At 37.1% G+C, this 19435-nt stretch overlaps 1 protein-coding gene across 1 annotated transcript; it reads left to right on the plus strand.

The window, feature by feature from the left end:
• Positions 1 to 3393: 3393 nt before the first annotated feature.
• Positions 3394 to 9294, plus strand: cts12 (cathepsin 12). Its single transcript, XM_046857583.1, has 7 exons — positions 3394 to 3543; positions 4394 to 4516; positions 4642 to 4803; positions 5008 to 5229; positions 6220 to 6388; positions 7560 to 7665; positions 9187 to 9294. Exons 1-7 carry the CDS (start codon positions 3394 to 3396, stop codon positions 9284 to 9286), a joined length of 1032 nt encoding a protein of 343 aa, XP_046713539.1. The 3' UTR covers positions 9287 to 9294.
• Positions 9295 to 19435: the final 10141 nt, after the last annotated feature.

A 19435-nucleotide genomic window follows, 5' to 3' on the forward strand; every position in this document is an offset into this window, starting at 1 on the left:
TGATACACTCATACCTACTGTACATGATGTACTCATGGATTCCACCATGAGATGGTTATGGTGTAACACTGGGCCCAACAAGTTTCTGTATGTATTTTTATTTTTTTTCAAATTTAGCACAAAAATAAAAAACAACAACCGAAGTTACTCATGGATATCTGCAATTTGAATGGTGTAAACTTTTTAAAGATGGCCAATCCCCATCGTGGTGGTTCCCAGCTCACAGCATGCATTCCTGTAAACATTCAGCATGTGGAACACCTGATCCTGGATAATCGATGAGTTTCTCGGATGTCAGCATTTCAGCAGGTTGTCCTAGGATGGATCAGGCATACTGACAAATCTGTATAAATGTAGCAGAGGAATTTTTTTTTTATTATTTGTTTTTTTATTTTTAAAGTCCCAGTTTGACTTGAACACCCCTCATATATGAAGAACCTTCTTTATAATCCTACATGATTTGCCAGATATTCAAAGTTAAAGTCAAAGTGAACTTTATTGTCATACAGCCAGGCATCAATTTGCAAAGCAGAGCGAAATTTTGTTTCTCCAGATGCTTCATTGTGCAGGTAAAATTATAACAGTCAGTAGGCAAGACAGGTAACAACTAGACAACACAAATAACAGTAGACAATACAAATAAATATCACAATAGACAACACACAAAAAAGAATATTTACTGTAAACTGCATGTTAGTACACACACACATTGATAAAACAATAGACACAAAAAAGGCTATATATATATATATATATATGTGTGTGTGTGTGTGTGTGTGTGTGTGTATGTATATGTATATATATATATATATATATTGTACGCTGTATGAATGTAAATACAATTTGAATTTGAAATTTGATTATTGCATGATAATTGTTCACATTGTAGGGATTAATTCACAAGTGGTAAGAATGTAAAACGTTCTGTGATTGATATTATATTATATATTAAATCAAATTTTCAACCATTCATGAATTACGGCATAAATACAAACACCAATGTTTCAGAAAAACATTATAATAATGGGGACCAAATGTCCCCACAAGGTCAAAACTGATTCTTTGTTCCCCACCAAGATTTCAAAACATGTCCTATATATATATATATATATATATATATATATATATATATATATATATATATATATATATATATATATATATAGGTACTAAATTAGCAACCTATGTCTCATCATTGCATTCTTATATCACCAAATATCACAGGCTCTTATTACTCCAAAATATCCAGAATATGTAATAAAATGCAAACTCCAGCACCTCAAAGTAGAACAGATCTAGCAAATGCTCATCAAATGTGAACGTTCATTATAGGACAGGCTCAAGTGTAATAACAGATTATTGCTGATGATACCTCCGTCCATGACATCATGTGCTGACATCCGCATGACGTCCGTATAAAGATCCATGTAGGACTAAGATATTGAAAAGCACACTTCAGTCTGATCTATTTGGGCTTTTAGGCATGGATTAATTTGTGAATGGACCTAATATGCAACATAACCATCTGATTTTGGTGGCGATTGGTAGCACATTGAAGGATTTGTTGTAATAACATTTGTGTAGCTAGTTAATGTGGGGTTTGATGAAAACAGCTGAGAGGGTCATATAATCGGAGGACTGCTTTTGACGTGCAAACCAGTTTGAAGGAAATGGTAAGTGGTGTAATCATTCACTCACCCAGGGTGTTATTGATACAAACAACTTATTATTAAGGGCTGTCTGGGTCTAGGCCTGGATTAGTGGAGTATGACTAAGAGGACCTGGACAGCAAAGACACACCTTACACATAGTATATAAACATGCTGCATAGCCTGAATATTGTGACCTTTGTATGGGTTCCATCCTGTAGTTCTCATCAGGCCCTCATCCTTCAGAGAGTGAATACAGAAATCTGTCGAGTACAGTAAGTATTAAACCTGGTTCAAACAATTTATTCAAAGATTTAGATTTTTTATGAAATGGAAAAAAAATAAAATGTATATTGGGTTTTAAATGTTATGTAATGTAAATTTTCTACAAAAACATTTTCTTCTGCAAACACTTTTATAAGACATGGTTGAGGACTTTTCTACCTTGGTTTTACTGCTTGGTTGAGAAACAGTCCATCAGCCAGTAATCCTCAGTCTACAGCAGTTCTATGGTCATAATATGCTATGAAGGCTTTAACTACGTATCTGTACATATACAAGTTGGACCAGTAATGTATGCGTGTGTAGTAGGGATGGTAAGATTTAGCGATTCGCATCAATGCATCGGCATAAAAGTTAACGATGTGAAGCATCGATTTAAAAAGTCTGCATCAAATACAAGTTGACAATTTTTAACATATTTGCATAGATAAAAATATTTATTTAGATATAATTATTAGTAGATAGGCTATACTTTTATTATTTAGAACGTGACCAATTTTTTAGAGTACCATTGCTGCCACGTGAATATGGCACATGGCAACATTAACATGGCAGAGGTGGAGCTGCATCTTCCTGGAGACAGAACAAGAAAAGAACATTTGGTTTTATTTAATCTTTTTTTTTGCTTCGGAAATCAGATTGCACTAAAGTAAAGTTATGGTTTGCTGTCTGTCCGAAACAATGAATTAAAAGCATGCATTGCATCGTATTTTTTTTCCAATGCTATGTTTTGCATTGAATCACATTGTGTTGAATCAAATCGGAATCACACTGTATAGTAATAGAAGTGAATCGTATCGCATCGCATCGGTAGCTGCTTCATACTATGTATTTAATGTATTGTATCGTTGGCTACGCATCGAGATGCAAATCGCATCAGTCTCAGTTATAGAGATCCCTAGTGTGTAGTAAAGAGATCAGTGAAACCACTCTTAGAAGTTCACATTGGGTGTGAAGTACCTAGTTTAGATGGGCAACTGTCAAAGTGATGTATGTGGATGATTTGGTTGAAAAAATGTCCAGTTGTTGTAGCTGGATGGCGCATTCTTTAATCTGATCATTTAGAAGGCATTAACTGATTTACATTTATGGCATTTGGAACTCATTCAAAGCAACTCTTTAAGTATTGCATATCTACAAATGAGCAGTTGAGGGTTAAGGGCCTTGCTCAAGGGCCCAAAAGTGGCAGCTGACCTTCGGATCCAAGGTCAAAAACCTTAACCACTGAGCTACCATTCCCCATCGAAGGAGGCTTTTATTTGCAGAAAAGGCACATCAGCTCACTGAAATTCTTTCTTTACCAATGCAAGCATGTAGGGTCAACCATGATACAGCATGCTTTGAGGACAGAGGGTTGAAGGCCTTGCTTAAGGGCCAAACAAAGGCAGCAAACCCCTGACATTCCATCATTCTCCTTGAATGAGATGCTTAAGTATCTATTGTTCTGTTTGGGCTTATAGATATGGGTCGAGTTCAGTGGATGGTAAGCCAGACGCTCCTGCTCAGCCTATTTATCGGTGTTCCGCTCTCTATGGCAGTGGAATCAGAGGAGGATGCACCATCAGAGTGGAAGCTGTGGAAGAGAGCTAACGGAGTGGAGTATGAAGAAGAGGTATCTCTCTTTTTTAGAACAGAAACTGAGTGGAACAGTGGCATCTACATACTGTGAGACACTGTACATCACTACCTGTATAATAGTGCTAGTTTCACGTCAGCAGCAGGAAGAACTCCAGTATTTCAGAAGATAGATAGATAGATAGATAGATAGATAGATAGATAGATAGATAGATAGATAGATAGATAGATAGATAGATAGATAGATAGACAGACAGACAGACAGACAGACAGAACAGGGTAGATAGATAGATAGATAGATAGATAGATAGATAGATAGATAGATAGATAGATAGATAGATAGATAGATAGATAGATCGAAAGATGGATAGATAGATAGATAGATAGATAGATAGATAGATAGATAGATAGATAGATAGATAGACAGACAGACAACCAGACAGACAGACAGACAGACAGACAGAACAGGATAGATAGATAGATAGATAGATAGATAGATAGATAGATAGATAGATAGATAGATAGATAGATGATAGATAGATAGATAGACAGACAGACAGACAGACAGACAGACAGACAGACAGAACAGGATAGATAGATAGATAGATAGATAGATAGATAGATAGATAGATAGATAGATAGATAGACAGACAGACAGACAGACAGACAGACAGACAGACAGACAGACAGAACAGGATAGATAGATAGATAGATAGATAGATAGATAGATAGATAGATAGATAGATAGATAGATAGATAGATAGATAGATAGATAGACTAACCCTATATTGTCAATAAAAGTACATTTATGTACAGTTATACAGTTAGATTTATCCAGATGATGATGTCATGCTTTAGAATGATTGTCTCTGTTCATCTTTTCAAAGGCGGATGATAACAAAAGAAAAGCCATTTGGGAGAAAAACAAGAATCTGATTGAGAATAACAACAAAAAATATTACATGGGCAGGTCAGAGTTTACAATGGCAATGAACAAATACGGAGACCTGGTAAGTTATTATATAATCTAATTTCAGTAAAGATGTTAATAGGCCAAAGCTAAAGAGCTCTTATGTGAAGTCTATTTTTAAGGACTTTTATATAAACCAATGCAAATGTGCTTCGATATTTGTAGACTCGGTTGGAGTATCGTCAATTACTTGGAGCCAAAGTAAATAAAAATGCACACAAGGGAAACACTGCCAATCCACGCAAGCTACGTTACAATGCCAGGAGGCTACAGCTGACCTCGGTAGACTACAGACAGATGGGATACGTTACAGAGATTAAAGATCAGGTGCGATCATTTACACATCTCTTATCAGCTACAAGGGAACATCAGTCTTATATTTAACATGCAATAAGGGAAGTACGGAAGATGAACTGTCCTGAAATTGTCTAGGAGAACTGATTATCTTTTAACTTTGTTTAAATGTGTGTCTTTGTACATCCATGTATGAATCAGTACTGTAGATTATGAGTGTCTGGTTTTCTCATTCAGGGCTACTGTGGGTCGTGTTGGGCTTTCAGCACAACAGGTGCCATTGAGGGACAAATGTTCAAGAAAACAGGTCAGCTGGTGTCCCTTAGTGAGCAGAATTTGGTGGACTGCTCATGGTCCTACGGCACATACGGCTGCAGTGGAGCGTGGATGGCCAATGCTTACGATTATGTGATTAACAACGGCCTGCAAGCTTCTGAAACATATCCTTATACCTCAGTGGTAAGTAGAATTTAGAGAATTATACCTTCTTCTGTTAGCAATTTGTCTGCTTCTTCATGTTGGAATTCCGTGTGAATGATTCTGTCAATTTAATTTTTATTTCTGAATCACTTTCAAACAAAAACTGAGCCCCATAACATTAGACCAATAAAATTTCTGAACAGAAACTAAAAAACGCACCTCACCTGTGTTCTGAGCTGCACGGCATCGGGAGAAAAAAAGTTTTTTTTAAACGCACGACGATGCCAAAAGATAAACTCCCAAGAGAAATATTTGTGAAAGGAAGGAGGAAGACAGTGAACAATGACTTTCTTGGTAGGCTACTGTTTAGATACAAGCTGTTGTAGCGTGTTGAGTCTGGGTGAAGAGAACTCGCTAACTCCAGTTACAACAGAAATCATATAAGCACAGACAGGTTTCGAAAACTCGTGCTTTTTTATTTTTCTTCAGCGTTACGGGTTAGTCAAAGAAACTTAGAAATGAGCATCAGAAAATAATAAGGACATATTCCTCGGTCTTGCACACATGCAGTAATACCGGTAAAATGCTGTGCCAGGCTATTCCCAAAATACCGCTATGCTCCTAAAGGAAGCGCAACATATTTCACCCGTGCGGCTTATTTATGTTAAAAATATAAATATTTGTAAAATTCAGTGGGTGCGCTTAATAGTCCAGAAATTACGGTGTGTATATATATATATATATATATATATATATATATATATATATATATATATATATATTCCTCCAACCACTGGAAGTGTTTTGTGTGATTCTTTTTCATTTGTCGTTCAAAAATATTTATATATTGTTTATAAATTATTTGAACCCTTATGTCCATATAGCATATATTAATTTCAATATTATAATATTATAGTATTAATATTATTCTTATGCTACACTATTCTGAGTAGTGAATAGAATACAAGCCCTGCTTTGTTTCTGTTTTTAAAAAACTTCTGAAATGTTCAATTTGATTGAATTTTTCAGGACACGCAGCCCTGTTTCTATAACCCCAACAAAGTTGTGGCAAATATCAGGGATTACAGATTCATTCCTGCTGGAGATGAACAGGCTCTGGCTGATGCTTTGGCAACTATCGGTCCAATCACTGTAGCAGTTGATGCTGACCACCCAAGCTTTCTTTTCTACAGCTCAGGTGAGAGGTCCAGAATTATATTCGAGAACTTCATGAGAACATTTTTATGGATTCAAATGCAAAACCATGTGAAATGAAAACAATTCAAAGTGCAGTTGTTATAATATTCTACTATATAATAAACGATCGGGTGCAGTGTGGCCCGATATTAAGTAGCGTTATTAGTACCAACTATACGTTGAATATTTTTTCAACTTTTTTCCAATTATTTTCCCAAAAAAGCAGATTGTGTGCCAACTTTCTGAGAAAACGCAATGCACAACCTCGACTCCAATAAAGAAAAACATAGTGAATGCTAAAAAGAGCTGACAGTTGAGACTCTATAAATCTATATAACTCTATAAATGTCTACTTACATGTTTACACAGAGGAAAGTCATCATGACGAGGACTTGTGGACATTCCACAGCATTACATTTATGGCATTGGGCAGATGCCCTTATACAGAGCAACTTACATTTATCTTGTTCATACAACTGAGCAGCTTAGTTTAGCTGGGGTTTAGAACCTTGCTCAGACTCCCAGAAGTAGTAGCTTGGTGTGGCTGGGATTTGAACCAGTGTCCAAGAGCCTTAACCACTAAGTAGTAGCTTATCCATCCTACAACCTGCAAATATGTGATGGCCTGTTCTTTTTAATTATCGATTCATCATTTGATTAATGTGAGTGTTGGCAGGTATGGTATTAGCGAAATAAACATTGCTGCTACGTGGCAATTGCGCATGAATTGCTCTGTCCTGTCCTAGACAATCTTTTTAACAAAACGTGGCTACACATTTTTTTCCCCCTAATGAACATGAATATTGGGGGAATTTTAATTTCCCCAATTCTTGGTTACACTCCTTCAGCAATGGAGTATATTCAGCAAAAATATTTCCAAAAATAAAATTTATTTAAATTATTGGGCCCTTATAGCATATATTAGTGACAGTTGTAATATTACAGTATAAATCTTAATTTGAATATTCTATTCTATTCTATTCTATTCTATTCTATTCTATTCTATTCTATTCTAAAATTCACTGTACCTGAGGCCCATCATATAACTCAATCATTGATTATTTCCATTGCTATCATGTAACATACATAACACAAATATATTGTCCTTAAAAACAGTGGTGCAAAAAGTGACTATTTCTTTCACATTAAAGTCATTTAAAATGTTCTGACAGGGATCTACGAAGAGCCCAGATGTAATCCGAATAACCTGAGCCATGCGGTGCTCCTGGTTGGCTATGGTTCTGAGGGTGGCAGAGACTACTGGCTCATCAAAAACAGGTCAGTGCATTAAAGCATTAAAGATTGAAATATTTTGCAAAGTGTAGAAAATACAGTATGTGAATTATGTTAATGCACATTAGGTACTCAGTGTACTTGGTATTGTATGAGGAAGTCAGGTGTGTCAGAGAAGTATGTGAGGGTGGTGCAGGACATGTATGAGGACAGTGTGACAGCAGTGAACTGTGCAGTAGGAACGACAGACTGGTTCAAGGTGGAGGTGGGACTGCATCAAGGATTGGTGCTGAGCCCTTTCCTGTTTGCAGTGGTGATGGACAGGATAACGGATGAGGTCAGACAGGAGTTTTGTAGACTATGATGTTTGCAGATGAAATTGTTATTTGTGGTGAGAGTAGGAAAAGAAAGAAAGGGAATTAACCTTCCCTGCTCCAAAACAACCCGAAACCATTAAGATTCCACCTTTATGTTTAATTGTGGGGGTGAAGCAGTCTGACCATGTCTTTTCCTGTTCTCCATCTTACAAAAGTTAGAGCCAAAATGTTAAATTTAATCTTTCTTCCAGTCACTCGCTGTCCACTTCTTTCCAAGTATGATGCTTAGAAACAAAAGGAACATGCATTTGTCTCAAACACAATAGAAGACTAGGTGTTTCCACACTCTTGACAGGAACTGTAAACTACCCATAATTATTCTTCAACCTGTTGCAGTAGTTTGGTTAAAGATGCAGTCTACAAAAAATTTATGTGTGTTCAGGGGCTTTGGCTTGACAACATTTTATACTGCAATCTTAATTTATAATGCAGATGGTGACTGCTATTACAGTTATTCTCAGTTGCTTAGCAGCATTTCTCGATTCATCCTTAATATTTGCAAACCAGTAAGTGCATTCTCAAAACAATTTGTACAAACAGCACATTACATTGGATTTCTTGCAAAAGCCTGTACTTTTTTCTTAAAATCCTTAGTTTATTTCTCAGAAGAAGGTATTTATGTCAATGAATTGACGAATCTCATTTCCATCAGAATGAAAAATCCTTTTCTCATTGTTCACAAACAAAATCATCAAAATGTTTAGTCGTGTTGTCAGTATGACGGTGCACAGTTTCAGGATTTCTTGATATAAACTATGGTTTGGATCACAGCGACTGAAAATGGCAAAATTTGACTTCTTTCTGTTTGGCATCTGTGAATTTCAGCAGCACAAATTCATTGTGCATATTTGATTTATATTGATTGCAAGACACCGGACAGGATTCACACTTTTACTGTACTTTACAAGTGTTTGTTTGTTTCTTAGTTGTTCATCCATTTTCATATATTTCATAATTCTGTGTTTTGCTCTGTCTATATTCACTCTCCAATTGAAGGTTCACGAGATTCACCTTTGAACTGTTTTAGAGAACTGGTTGATTATTGGTTGATCTGATGCCGTTCTTACGATGAGCACAAAAACTAAATGATGTGGAGGTTGAACAAGTAGTTTTGAGAATATAATTTTCTGATCTGAGAAACGCTCCAAAGCGACTGAGAAAAACTGTCTAACCTTCTCTCTGTCCTTAGCTGGGGCACAGGTTGGGGAGAAGGAGGCTACATGCGCATGATCCGGGACGGCAGCAACACCTGCGGCATCGCTAGCTACGCACTTTACCCCATTGTATAAAATCTTTTTTATATCTCTTAATAAAAAAAGGGTTTGACATAATAAGTGTCTCAGATTCATTCTTTTTGTTGGAAATAAAAAAAAGAAAAAACATTTAGCTTGAGATGAAAATGTACACAAAAAAATCTATAAAATCCAGACTAACATTCAACTTACAAACTCCATGTGACCAATAAAATTGTTACTGAGAAAAATTAAGATAAGATAGAACTTTGTTAATCATATAGGAAATATTGCTTCAGTTAACAATGAATCTTTTAAAAAAATGTCTTACTTTAAATATGATCTTATGTCTGACATAAGCCCATAAGATTGGTATTTGCCGCTTTCTGAACATCCTACATGGCATTTAGTCTCCATTTGTTCTTATATATAACCTTTAATATTCTGGGAGGAGGTTCCACGAGATTTTTATGTGTGCTTTTGGAAATATGGCTCAATTATCCAGGTAGACAAGTTCTAAATTAGGTGAGGTGAGAAGGCCTAGGGTGCAGTTGGCGTTCCAATTTATCCCAAAGGTGTTCCATAGGGACTAAATAAGCGCTCTATAGCAGGAGATCTTCCACTCCAACCCATGTTAAATCGATCTTCATGGAGCAGGCTTTATGCACAGGGGCATTGTCATGCTGGAACAGTTTTGGTTCTCGTAGTTCAACTAAAGGCAAAGACAGGTGTCCCAATTTTTTGTTTCATAGTGTACACCGGTTGACCCACAGAAGGAGACAAATGCTTGGGTACTGATCCTGAATCATTGAGTCTTTGTACCCTGGGTTTTTCTTAAGTTCTCACATTCCCACCACACCCATACTGTACATACATACACTCATTCCAGAAATGACAAATCCACAGAAAAGACCTTTCCATTCTGCCCTGTTTCACACTTGAACGTTTTGTGACCTGAAATAAAGCAGCAAGCTGGCGTGTTGAGTCTGGTTTTGGGTATGTTTAGGGAAATTGGGAACATTTAACACCAAAACAATGCTTTGTTTCCCACAGTGCTGCATCTACCCTCAGATAAGCTTTGAATCTACCACCAGTGCTAGACTCCACATTTTTATTTTTATTATCCAAAACAAATCGATTTGATTCGATTTTGACTACAATATGCACTCAGTTTTCAGTCTGCAGATTTATTAATCCTTATCTCTAAAATGGTAAAAGGGTTTGGATTACTTTCGAGGTTCTAATGGCTATAGAATGTAATCAATCAAGCTAAAAAAACGTGTAAGAAAATCATTCCCTGCCATGTTTTTACACCTTATGCCTGCTATCAACACTGAATGAATATGCGAGAAGATAAAAACTGATCTTTGAACCTGGGAAGGAGCCCAGCCCCAAGCCATGCTCTAGGCTTTCTCAGTGTCTGCACAGAGGAAGCAGATTTTTGGTTGTGTGCAGTCTGGATAAGTTTTAATTTTTTTTTTTACATCATCAGCCGTTCAAGATTTGTCACTTAATTTATTTGTGATTTCTGGAATTCACAAATTTCTGGAAGTGAATGTCAGTCTCTTCTTGGAGATTGAAGGTAGGATGAGCTATCTGTGGATCCTGCTGCTATGCAGCATGGCCAAATCAGGACTCTGTCTTACAGAAGAAGGATCTCAACCCAGTCAGGTGCAACTGCAGAACAACCGAGAACATTCACAGCTTCGTTCTAGAAAACATTGTGCTCCAACAAACAACAATCACACTCAAGGAAATTTACAGGTATGAAGCTCTATGACATGTTATTAATCTATATAAAGTGGTGTTAAAAAGGCTTGTGCAGTATGTTGCTTAAGATGTGTTGCAATCTTATAGGACTACAATTATGTAAAAAGAAAGGAAATGCTTTTTATCAGCATGCAGCAGCTAAAACATAGGAAACTGGGTTAATTTGGGATGACAGACAGACAGACAGACAGACAGACAGACAGACAGGCGGGCAAACAGACAGACAGACCGACAGACAGACAGACAGACTGATTATCTGATAGATCAGATAATCATAATCATAAATCAAACCTTCAATTTTTTAATACTTGGTTGCAAATCCTTTACAGTCAATTACAGCCTGAAGTCTGGAATGCATAGACATCACCAGACGCTGGGTTTCATCCCTGGTGATGCATTGTCAGGCCTCTACTGCAACTGTCTTCAGTTCCTGCTTTTTCTTGGGGCATTTTCCCTTCAGTTTTGTTTTCAGCAAGTGAAATGTATGCTTAATCGGATTCAGGTCAGGTGATTGACTTGGCCATTGCATGACATTCTGCTTTTTTCCCTTAAAAAACTCTTCGGTTGCTTTTGCAGTATGCTTTGGGTCATTGTCCATCTGCAATGTGAAGCGCCGTCCAATGAGTTCTGAAGCATTTGGCTGAATATGAGCAGATAATATTGCCCGAAACACTTCTGAATTCATTCTGCTGCTTTTGTCAGCAGTCACATCATCAATAAATACAAGAGAACCAGTTCCATTGGCAGCCATACATGCCCACGCCATGACACTACTACAACCATGCTTCACTGATGAGGTGGTATGCTTAGGATCATGAGCAGTTCCTTTCCTTCTCCATACTCTTCTCTTCCCATCACTCTGGTACAAGTTGATCTTGGTCTCATCTGTCCATAGGATGTTGTTCCAGAACTGTGGAGGCTTTTTTAGATGTTGTTTGGCAAACTCTAATCTGGCCTTCCTGTTTTTGAGGCTCACCAATGGTTTACATCTTGTGGTGAACCCTCTGTATTAACGCTGGTGAAGTCTTCTCTTGATTGTTGACTTTGACACACATACACCTACCTCCTGGAAAGTGTTCTTGATCTGGCTAACTGTTGTGAAGGGTGTTTTCTTCACCAGGAAAGAATTCTTCAGTCATCCACCACAGTTGTTTTCCGTGGTCTTCCGGGTCTTTTGGTGTTGCTGAGATCACGGTGCGTTAATTTTTTTTTAAGAATGTTCCAAACAGTTGTTTTGCCCACGCCTAATGTTTTTGCTATCTCTCTGATGGGTTTGTTTTGTTTTTTTCGGCCTAATGATGGCTTGCTTCACTGTTAGTGACGGCTCTTTGGATCTCATCTTGGAGAGTTGACAGCAACAGATTCCAATTGCAAATAGCACACTTGAAATGAACTCTGGACCCTTTTATCTGCTTATTGTAATTGGTATAATGAGGGAATAACACACACCTGGCCATGGAAGAGCTGAAAAGCCAATTGGCCCATTACTTTTGGTCCCTTAAAAAGTGGGAGGCACCTATGTAAACTATTGTAATTCCTACACCATTTACCTGATTTGGATGTAAATGCCCTCAAATTAAAGCTGACAGTCTGCAGTTAAAGCCCAACTTGTTCTTTTCAAATCTATTGTGGTGGTGTATAGAGCCAAAAATGTTAGAATTGTGTCGATGTCCCAATATTTATGGACCTGACTGTATGTAGGTAGGTATGTTTGTAGGTAGGTACATAGGTAGGCAGGCAGACAGACAGACAGACAGACAGACAGACAGACAGATAGTTCTGACTTTATTGTCTGATAACTATGTATGTATTCTGTATGCACAGCAAATATAAAGGCTATAGCAGTGAAAAAATGTGCCGTCTGTTTAATAAGTACAATTTCTCAATTTCTGGAAACAATATTCCTCCTCAAACATACAGTATTCCAACAGCTTCTAGTAATTAATTTTTTTTTAAACAGTATAATTATTTGGAAAAGTATGGAACACTATAAAATGAATACACTATATGTAATACACAATGCCCCTGTGCACAAGACCAGCTCTATGATGACATGCTTTATATGTGTTGGAATGAAAGACCTTGAGAGGTCGCTATAGAACATTGACCACAATCCAACTGGACACATTTAAGAGTAATTGGAACTCTGACTGCAACCTAGGCCTCCTCACCCCTGCACCCCATTGTAGCTGAATGAGCACAAATCTCCACAAGCACTCTCCAAAATCTAGTGGAACATCTTCCCAGGAGAGTGGAGGTTATTATAACATATCATCAGGTGTCCACAGACTATTGTCCATATAGTGTTTATAAGTCTTTGAGTTGGAGGAAGAGCAAATTAAGCAATATTTAGAGATGATAATAAAATGCTCATTTTGCACCCTTCACTGTTTGATCTACAGGACTGCAGTCCTGGACAGTATAGGACAAGGTGGGGACCATACAGGGGACAATGTGTCCCCTGTAAGTGCAATGGCCTCTCACATGAGTGTGACCAAACCACAGGAAAATGCTTGGTAAGAGCCTTGATATTTTTTTCAGTCCTTTTCACACAATAAGGCACATTAGGATGCTGGTGAACTTTTCAGACAGTCTTCAAGTTGATTAAAAAAAAAATAACCCAGTAAAGGACCAGAGTGGACTAGCTTTCTACACCAAACATGGTGTAGAAAGCTAGTCCACTCTGGTCCTTTACTGGGTTATTTTTTTTTCACTAACAATTGCTCTAATATCTCACATACAACAATTTATTGAGAATTTGCAAAATGTAAAAGTTTATTGATTTACAGTATCTCACAAAAGTGAGTACACCCCTAACATTTCAGCAACCATTTTAGCATATCTACTGAAGGGACAATACTCACTGCTGCGGCCCGGGTTTGATCCCCGGTCAGGGAACCAACCCCAGCCATTAGGGTTGCACAAGCCGTAGTGCTGGTCCCAAGCACGGATAAATGGGGAGGGTTGCGTTAGGAAGGGCATCCAGCGTAAAACGTGCCAAATCAAACATGCGGATGATCCGCTGTGGCGACCCCTAATGGGAGAAGCCGGAAGAAAGTTTCTGAAGGGACAATACTAGTCATTGTGCAGCTTGTATATCGATATTGTAATCATAAAGCAGATTTGTGAAGACTGATAAATTTCTGGGAATGATTCACAAACTCTATATATTGTGCAGCCCTGTTTCCTCTTCTGATTGTGTAGAACTGCCAGTTGAACACAGCAGGGGATCACTGTGATCGCTGTGCTGAGGGACACTACGGCAGCGCTGCTCTCAGGACCTGTAGATTGTGTCCATGTCCCTTCTCATATCCGTCTCACAGGTGGATTCCCTATAAAAACATTAATAAATAAATATTACTGTAATTACAATTTACAATTGCAAAGTACATTTACTCAAATATTAACACCACAACACACACTTTTCCCTTATGCGTAACAATTCACATCATAAACACATAGGTGATTAACAGAAAACCGACTGTTTGGTCAAAATATATTTTTGTTTCTACAGTTTTGCCATTGGTTGTCTGCATGTTGAAGGTCACATCGAATGCCTGTGCAAGGCTGGTTATTCTGGAACCCGCTGTGAAAGGTGCATGCAGATCAAAACATTTTCCAGAGGTCACTAGATACCTACAAAGAACTTGCTATTTAATAAAGAATACCTTTACAGTAGGATCATGTTGATCCCTCAGCAGATTTCAAAAAAGTTGGAATGCTGTGCGAAATGTAACTAAAAACAAAATGCAATGATTTGCAAATCCAATAATCCCATAGTTTATTCACAGTAGAACATAGAATACAAATATCACATTTTAAAGAAGAAGCAGGGTAACTTTAAATATAATGGCTGCAATGCGTCTAAAAAAAAAAATCTGAAACGTGTCAACAAAAATCTGGAAAAAATAAAAAAATATATCGAAGTGGGTGAAGAAACATTCTGCAACTAATAACAACAGGTATAATGATTAGGTAAAAATAGTGTATTTTAAAGAGGCAGAGTCTCTCAGAAGTAAAGATAAGCAGAGCTTCACCAATGTATGAAAACAAAAAATACAATAAAAAAACACCAGAACTGTTGAGGAGCTAAAATCCAGTATCAGACACATATCTAATAACATTCCTCTCCCAAAACCTCAGCAACTGGTTTCCTTTAAATACTTAATTTTCTTTTAAAATTATAAATATTCTGAGTTTAAATATGTGCTGTTTTTTTCCTTGTTGTTTTATTGTGAATAGAATATGGATTTATGAGATCTGCAAATCATTGCATTCTGTTTTTAGTTACATTTTGCACAGTTTTCCAATTGTTTTTTTCCTAGCTTTGGTCTGCCATATCTTTCACCTATTTAAATGAACTAATCCATCTGCACACCCATGGCCGAACTCTCAGGTCCTCTAATCATGTCATGCTTGAAGTGCCTAGAACAAGATATAAATCATGGGGTGACCGCGCCTTCTCAGTAGCGGCTCCTGAACTTGGGAATTCCCTCCCTCCTGATCTCACCTCAAAGGGAATTCCCTCAAAGGGAATTCCCTACTTTACAGCTAAACTAAAGACCCACTTATTCACCAAAGATTATGTTGTGTAGTAAAGGGTGTGCTTAATCATCTATTTTTACATTTTAAGTTCTTACAATTTACTTCTTTTTTTTTATGATATTCTATATTTTACTACTTTATGTTAATTAGAATTTTATTACTATTTTGCACATTGCCTCTTGTACTTTGTTTAGCACCTAAGTTCTACCTGGTAGATGTTAGGTGCTATATAAATAAATATTGACTGATTGATTGATTGATTAATTGATTGATTGATTGATTTCAGAGTGTATGATAGACATTTTCCCTTCCACACACACAGTTTGTTGAAATACAAAAGACTGTCTATGTACTGTCTACGGTTCATTCCTCCTTTTAAAGGTGTGCCATTGGTTACTACGGAAACCCTCTGGCAGATGGAGGGAGATGCCAGCTCTGTGAATGTAATCATGGGAACCTCTGTAACCCCATTACTGGAGGTAGGCTACACTGAGATCTTAAATGAGTTTGATATTAGGTTGAGACTGAGGTTTGTTTTTGTATTGCTGCTTTACTGTACTGTAACTGTACATCTGATGTGATTCCCTAGACTGTGAACCTCAAGATGAGCCGAATACTGATGGTGACTGCGAAGGTGTGTGTTTGCACTGTGTCACAAAGACGTAAGAAGTATGGAATTTATGCAAGTACTTCAGTCCTGGAGGATCCGTAGATGGTGTTTTAGCCTTCGATTACTATTATTTTCAAACAGATGATAAATAAATCAGGATCAAGATTGTCTTATTGGCCAATTAAGTAGTTTGTTTCTGGATTAAAATGAAGTAACAGTGTACATTTACCATTAGACACTGCACAGCAATTCTGGACTAAACAAGACAGACTACGACACAACTAAATGACCAAGCATGGAGGACAGCATAGAAGACACATTGACCATGATATTTTCTAAATCAGAAACAAAGCAGAATAATGTGTAAAAGCCATCATATAAGTCTCCTTCTAGAAGTAGCAACTATCATATAATTATATTTAGCCATTATTGTAATCAGGCCTAGCTACAATATTCTCTTTCAATGTTCTCAATGTTTGCTTCTTACAGAGTGTGATAGTTGCTTTCAGACATTAATAGACACTTTAGAAGCGATGGATGATGAACTCTCATTCCTCGATCACCAACTCAAGGTTCAGAAAAACATCTCCACCAGTCGTACTGCTCTGAGAAGACTAGAGCATGGCATTATTGCTACAAAGGTAGATATATACAATTATACTATTTCATAGATTAATTCCCCAGTATAAAAACGATCCGTCAAATTTTACATTCTGCAAATTAATATTTCACCACTTCAGGAATTAGTAAAGAATTACAGAGAATCAGCTCAAGCCCTGAAGCAGCAGGTGAACGAACTCGAGGCAGACATGGATGGTGTCAGAAAAGATATGAGGAACCTCAAGATTAAGGTATATTTGGACATTTAAAGCCAAAATACTAATACAAAAAAACTGTGTATATTTACAGACAACTTGATAACTTATTATTTAATTAAAATTAGAGCCCTAGTGGTTCTTATGGGTTCTTATCTAAGGAGGTTCTTCCTGAAAGGGAAACAGTTCTCCCTTATAGGGTTCCACCAAACAAACAGACTTAAACCACTATACCGATCGCCTGCTTTTTCTCCATCTTAAAGTTAACTAGATAAAAACCAGCATAACTATATATATATTTTAAATGGTTATGTCTAGAACCAGCCCAGCTTTAAAGTGGGCAGAACTTCAGATCTCCTAAAGTACTAAGGGCATTGGTACTTTAGTTGGGATTGTCAGCCTGATAACGAGGGTTGTTAGGCAAGATGTGTAAAAGAACACCCTCTGAAATTCTCTGAGAGGGCTAGTCTGACTGATGAGACTAATGAGAATTGAAAAGAACCCCAGGCTGGAGCTTTTCTGTGGAGACTGCCACATCATATCAGGAGTGAGTTTGGTTGGTGAAGTTGGCAGGTTGACCTCAGGCTGGAGCTTACTTTGAGATCTGTCCTTATCTCATAGAAGCATGGGAATGGGTGAAGATTGGCCCTCCCTAGAATATTCCAAAGGGGTCGGCTTATAACCATCTTCCCCAAAAGCCCTCGCTAGCACACTGACAAACTCAGTTACAGTGCCAATGTCCTTAGTTCCATAATTAGAAAAATCTAAATTTTCTGTATATGCATATCAGTTATGGTTCCAAAAAAAAGCTAAGAACCCTAAAGAACAACTATACGTCTCTTTGCTACATCTACCTGATCTGTTGTTGGATGTAGGATTAAATAAACAACTTTTTTTGTTTATTTTATGTGGATTTACATGAATAAAGTACATAAATATTGGCTTGAATGGAATGTAAAATTTTTTGTTTTGTAGGCAGATCAAATGACTTTAACTAGCAAGGATTTGTTAAAAGATTTAAGAAAAATGCACCGAAAGGGAAAAAACCTGCTCACTAATACTAAAGGACTTTTGAAAAGGATACATGGTGAGACACAAAACGTCAAATTATTTTATTTTTACATGTATTTAAAAGTGGTATGTTTTTGGAGAGCACTAAATGGTATTGACGTGTATAAACTGACAGTAGAACGCAATGTAAATAACAATCCTGTGTCGCAGTAGTAAAACAAGGTGATTTACACTGTTGTTTGAAAGTGTCAGTGTTTACGACTGATCTTGTGCTTTTTAGAAATCCTGGAACAGCTAAGGAATTCGAACGGTATCGACTTCACTCTGTCCGGCAAGAAACTGTTTGGCATGCTGGAGGAGATGAAACGAATGGTGGAACAGATGCAAAAGCAAAATTGTGAGGTGCAGAGGAGTTTGGATGAGAATGAGCTTTGGGAAGGACAAAAACGTAAGTTCTCAAATGTTTTTCTGCTATTTTCCACTGTAGAGGGGGGTAGATTTTTGAACCCCACCTGTCCTCCATTACCCCAAAAATGTTTATGAAATACTTCAAGTTTTAAATTGTCTATTTTATAGAAATATCGAGTTCTAAATCAATAAAATCAAATAGCATCAAGTTAAAAATTGGGAAAATAAAAGTGTAGTTGATAAAAAAAAATAAAACTGTAACTTATATTGTTTTAATTTACTTGCATTAATGACTGAATTGTTTGTTTGTGGTTACTTTGAGTGTATGAACTTTTTTTTATAGAAAAAAATCATAAATGACGATTAATGAAGAAAAAAAAGATAATTCTGTCGATTATTGCACCTCATCCGTCATGTTTTTATTCCCCACTAGAGGGAGCACCCCACACTTTGAGAACCACTGGATTAAACTAAACTGATTTAATTAAAATAATCTGTCTATAGGGCAGTGTCTATTTTAACACTTGCTATTTTATGCTACATGGAACCATGCCACTGCTTTCAGTTTGATTAAAATACAGTATGTGAAGGTGTAGCTTAGCGGTTAAGGTATTAGTCTTTAAGGTCATGAGTTTAATTCCCAGCCACACCAAGTGGCTACTCCTGGGCCTCTGAGCGAGCCCCTTAACCGCATGCTATTATCACACAACTGAGCAGCAAATCGCAAGTCAAAATGGGGAAAAAATGGGAGCACATATGATTCACGGCTTATGGTACACAGTATTTCACTTAAATACTCCAGAAACATCATAACAGATTCATTCCAATTGATTAAATATCAGAATTCCATCTGATCATCCACTGTAGAATAAGATCTTGGTGTCTGTGGGACATTTTGTAGACCATCTTGAGAGGAATAAATGATGGAAGAAACTCCTGACTCGAACCCGCCACAACACCCGTGACCTTATTTGTGCGATTTTTTTGAATTTATTAAAAAAATTGATTTTGGGTTCCTGATAATTGTAATAGAAATCAGTCAGTGTT

Source organism: Silurus meridionalis, chromosome 9, assembly GCF_014805685.1.
Source record: "Silurus meridionalis isolate SWU-2019-XX chromosome 9, ASM1480568v1, whole genome shotgun sequence".
NCBI classification, from domain to species: Eukaryota; Metazoa; Chordata; class Actinopteri; order Siluriformes; family Siluridae; genus Silurus; species Silurus meridionalis.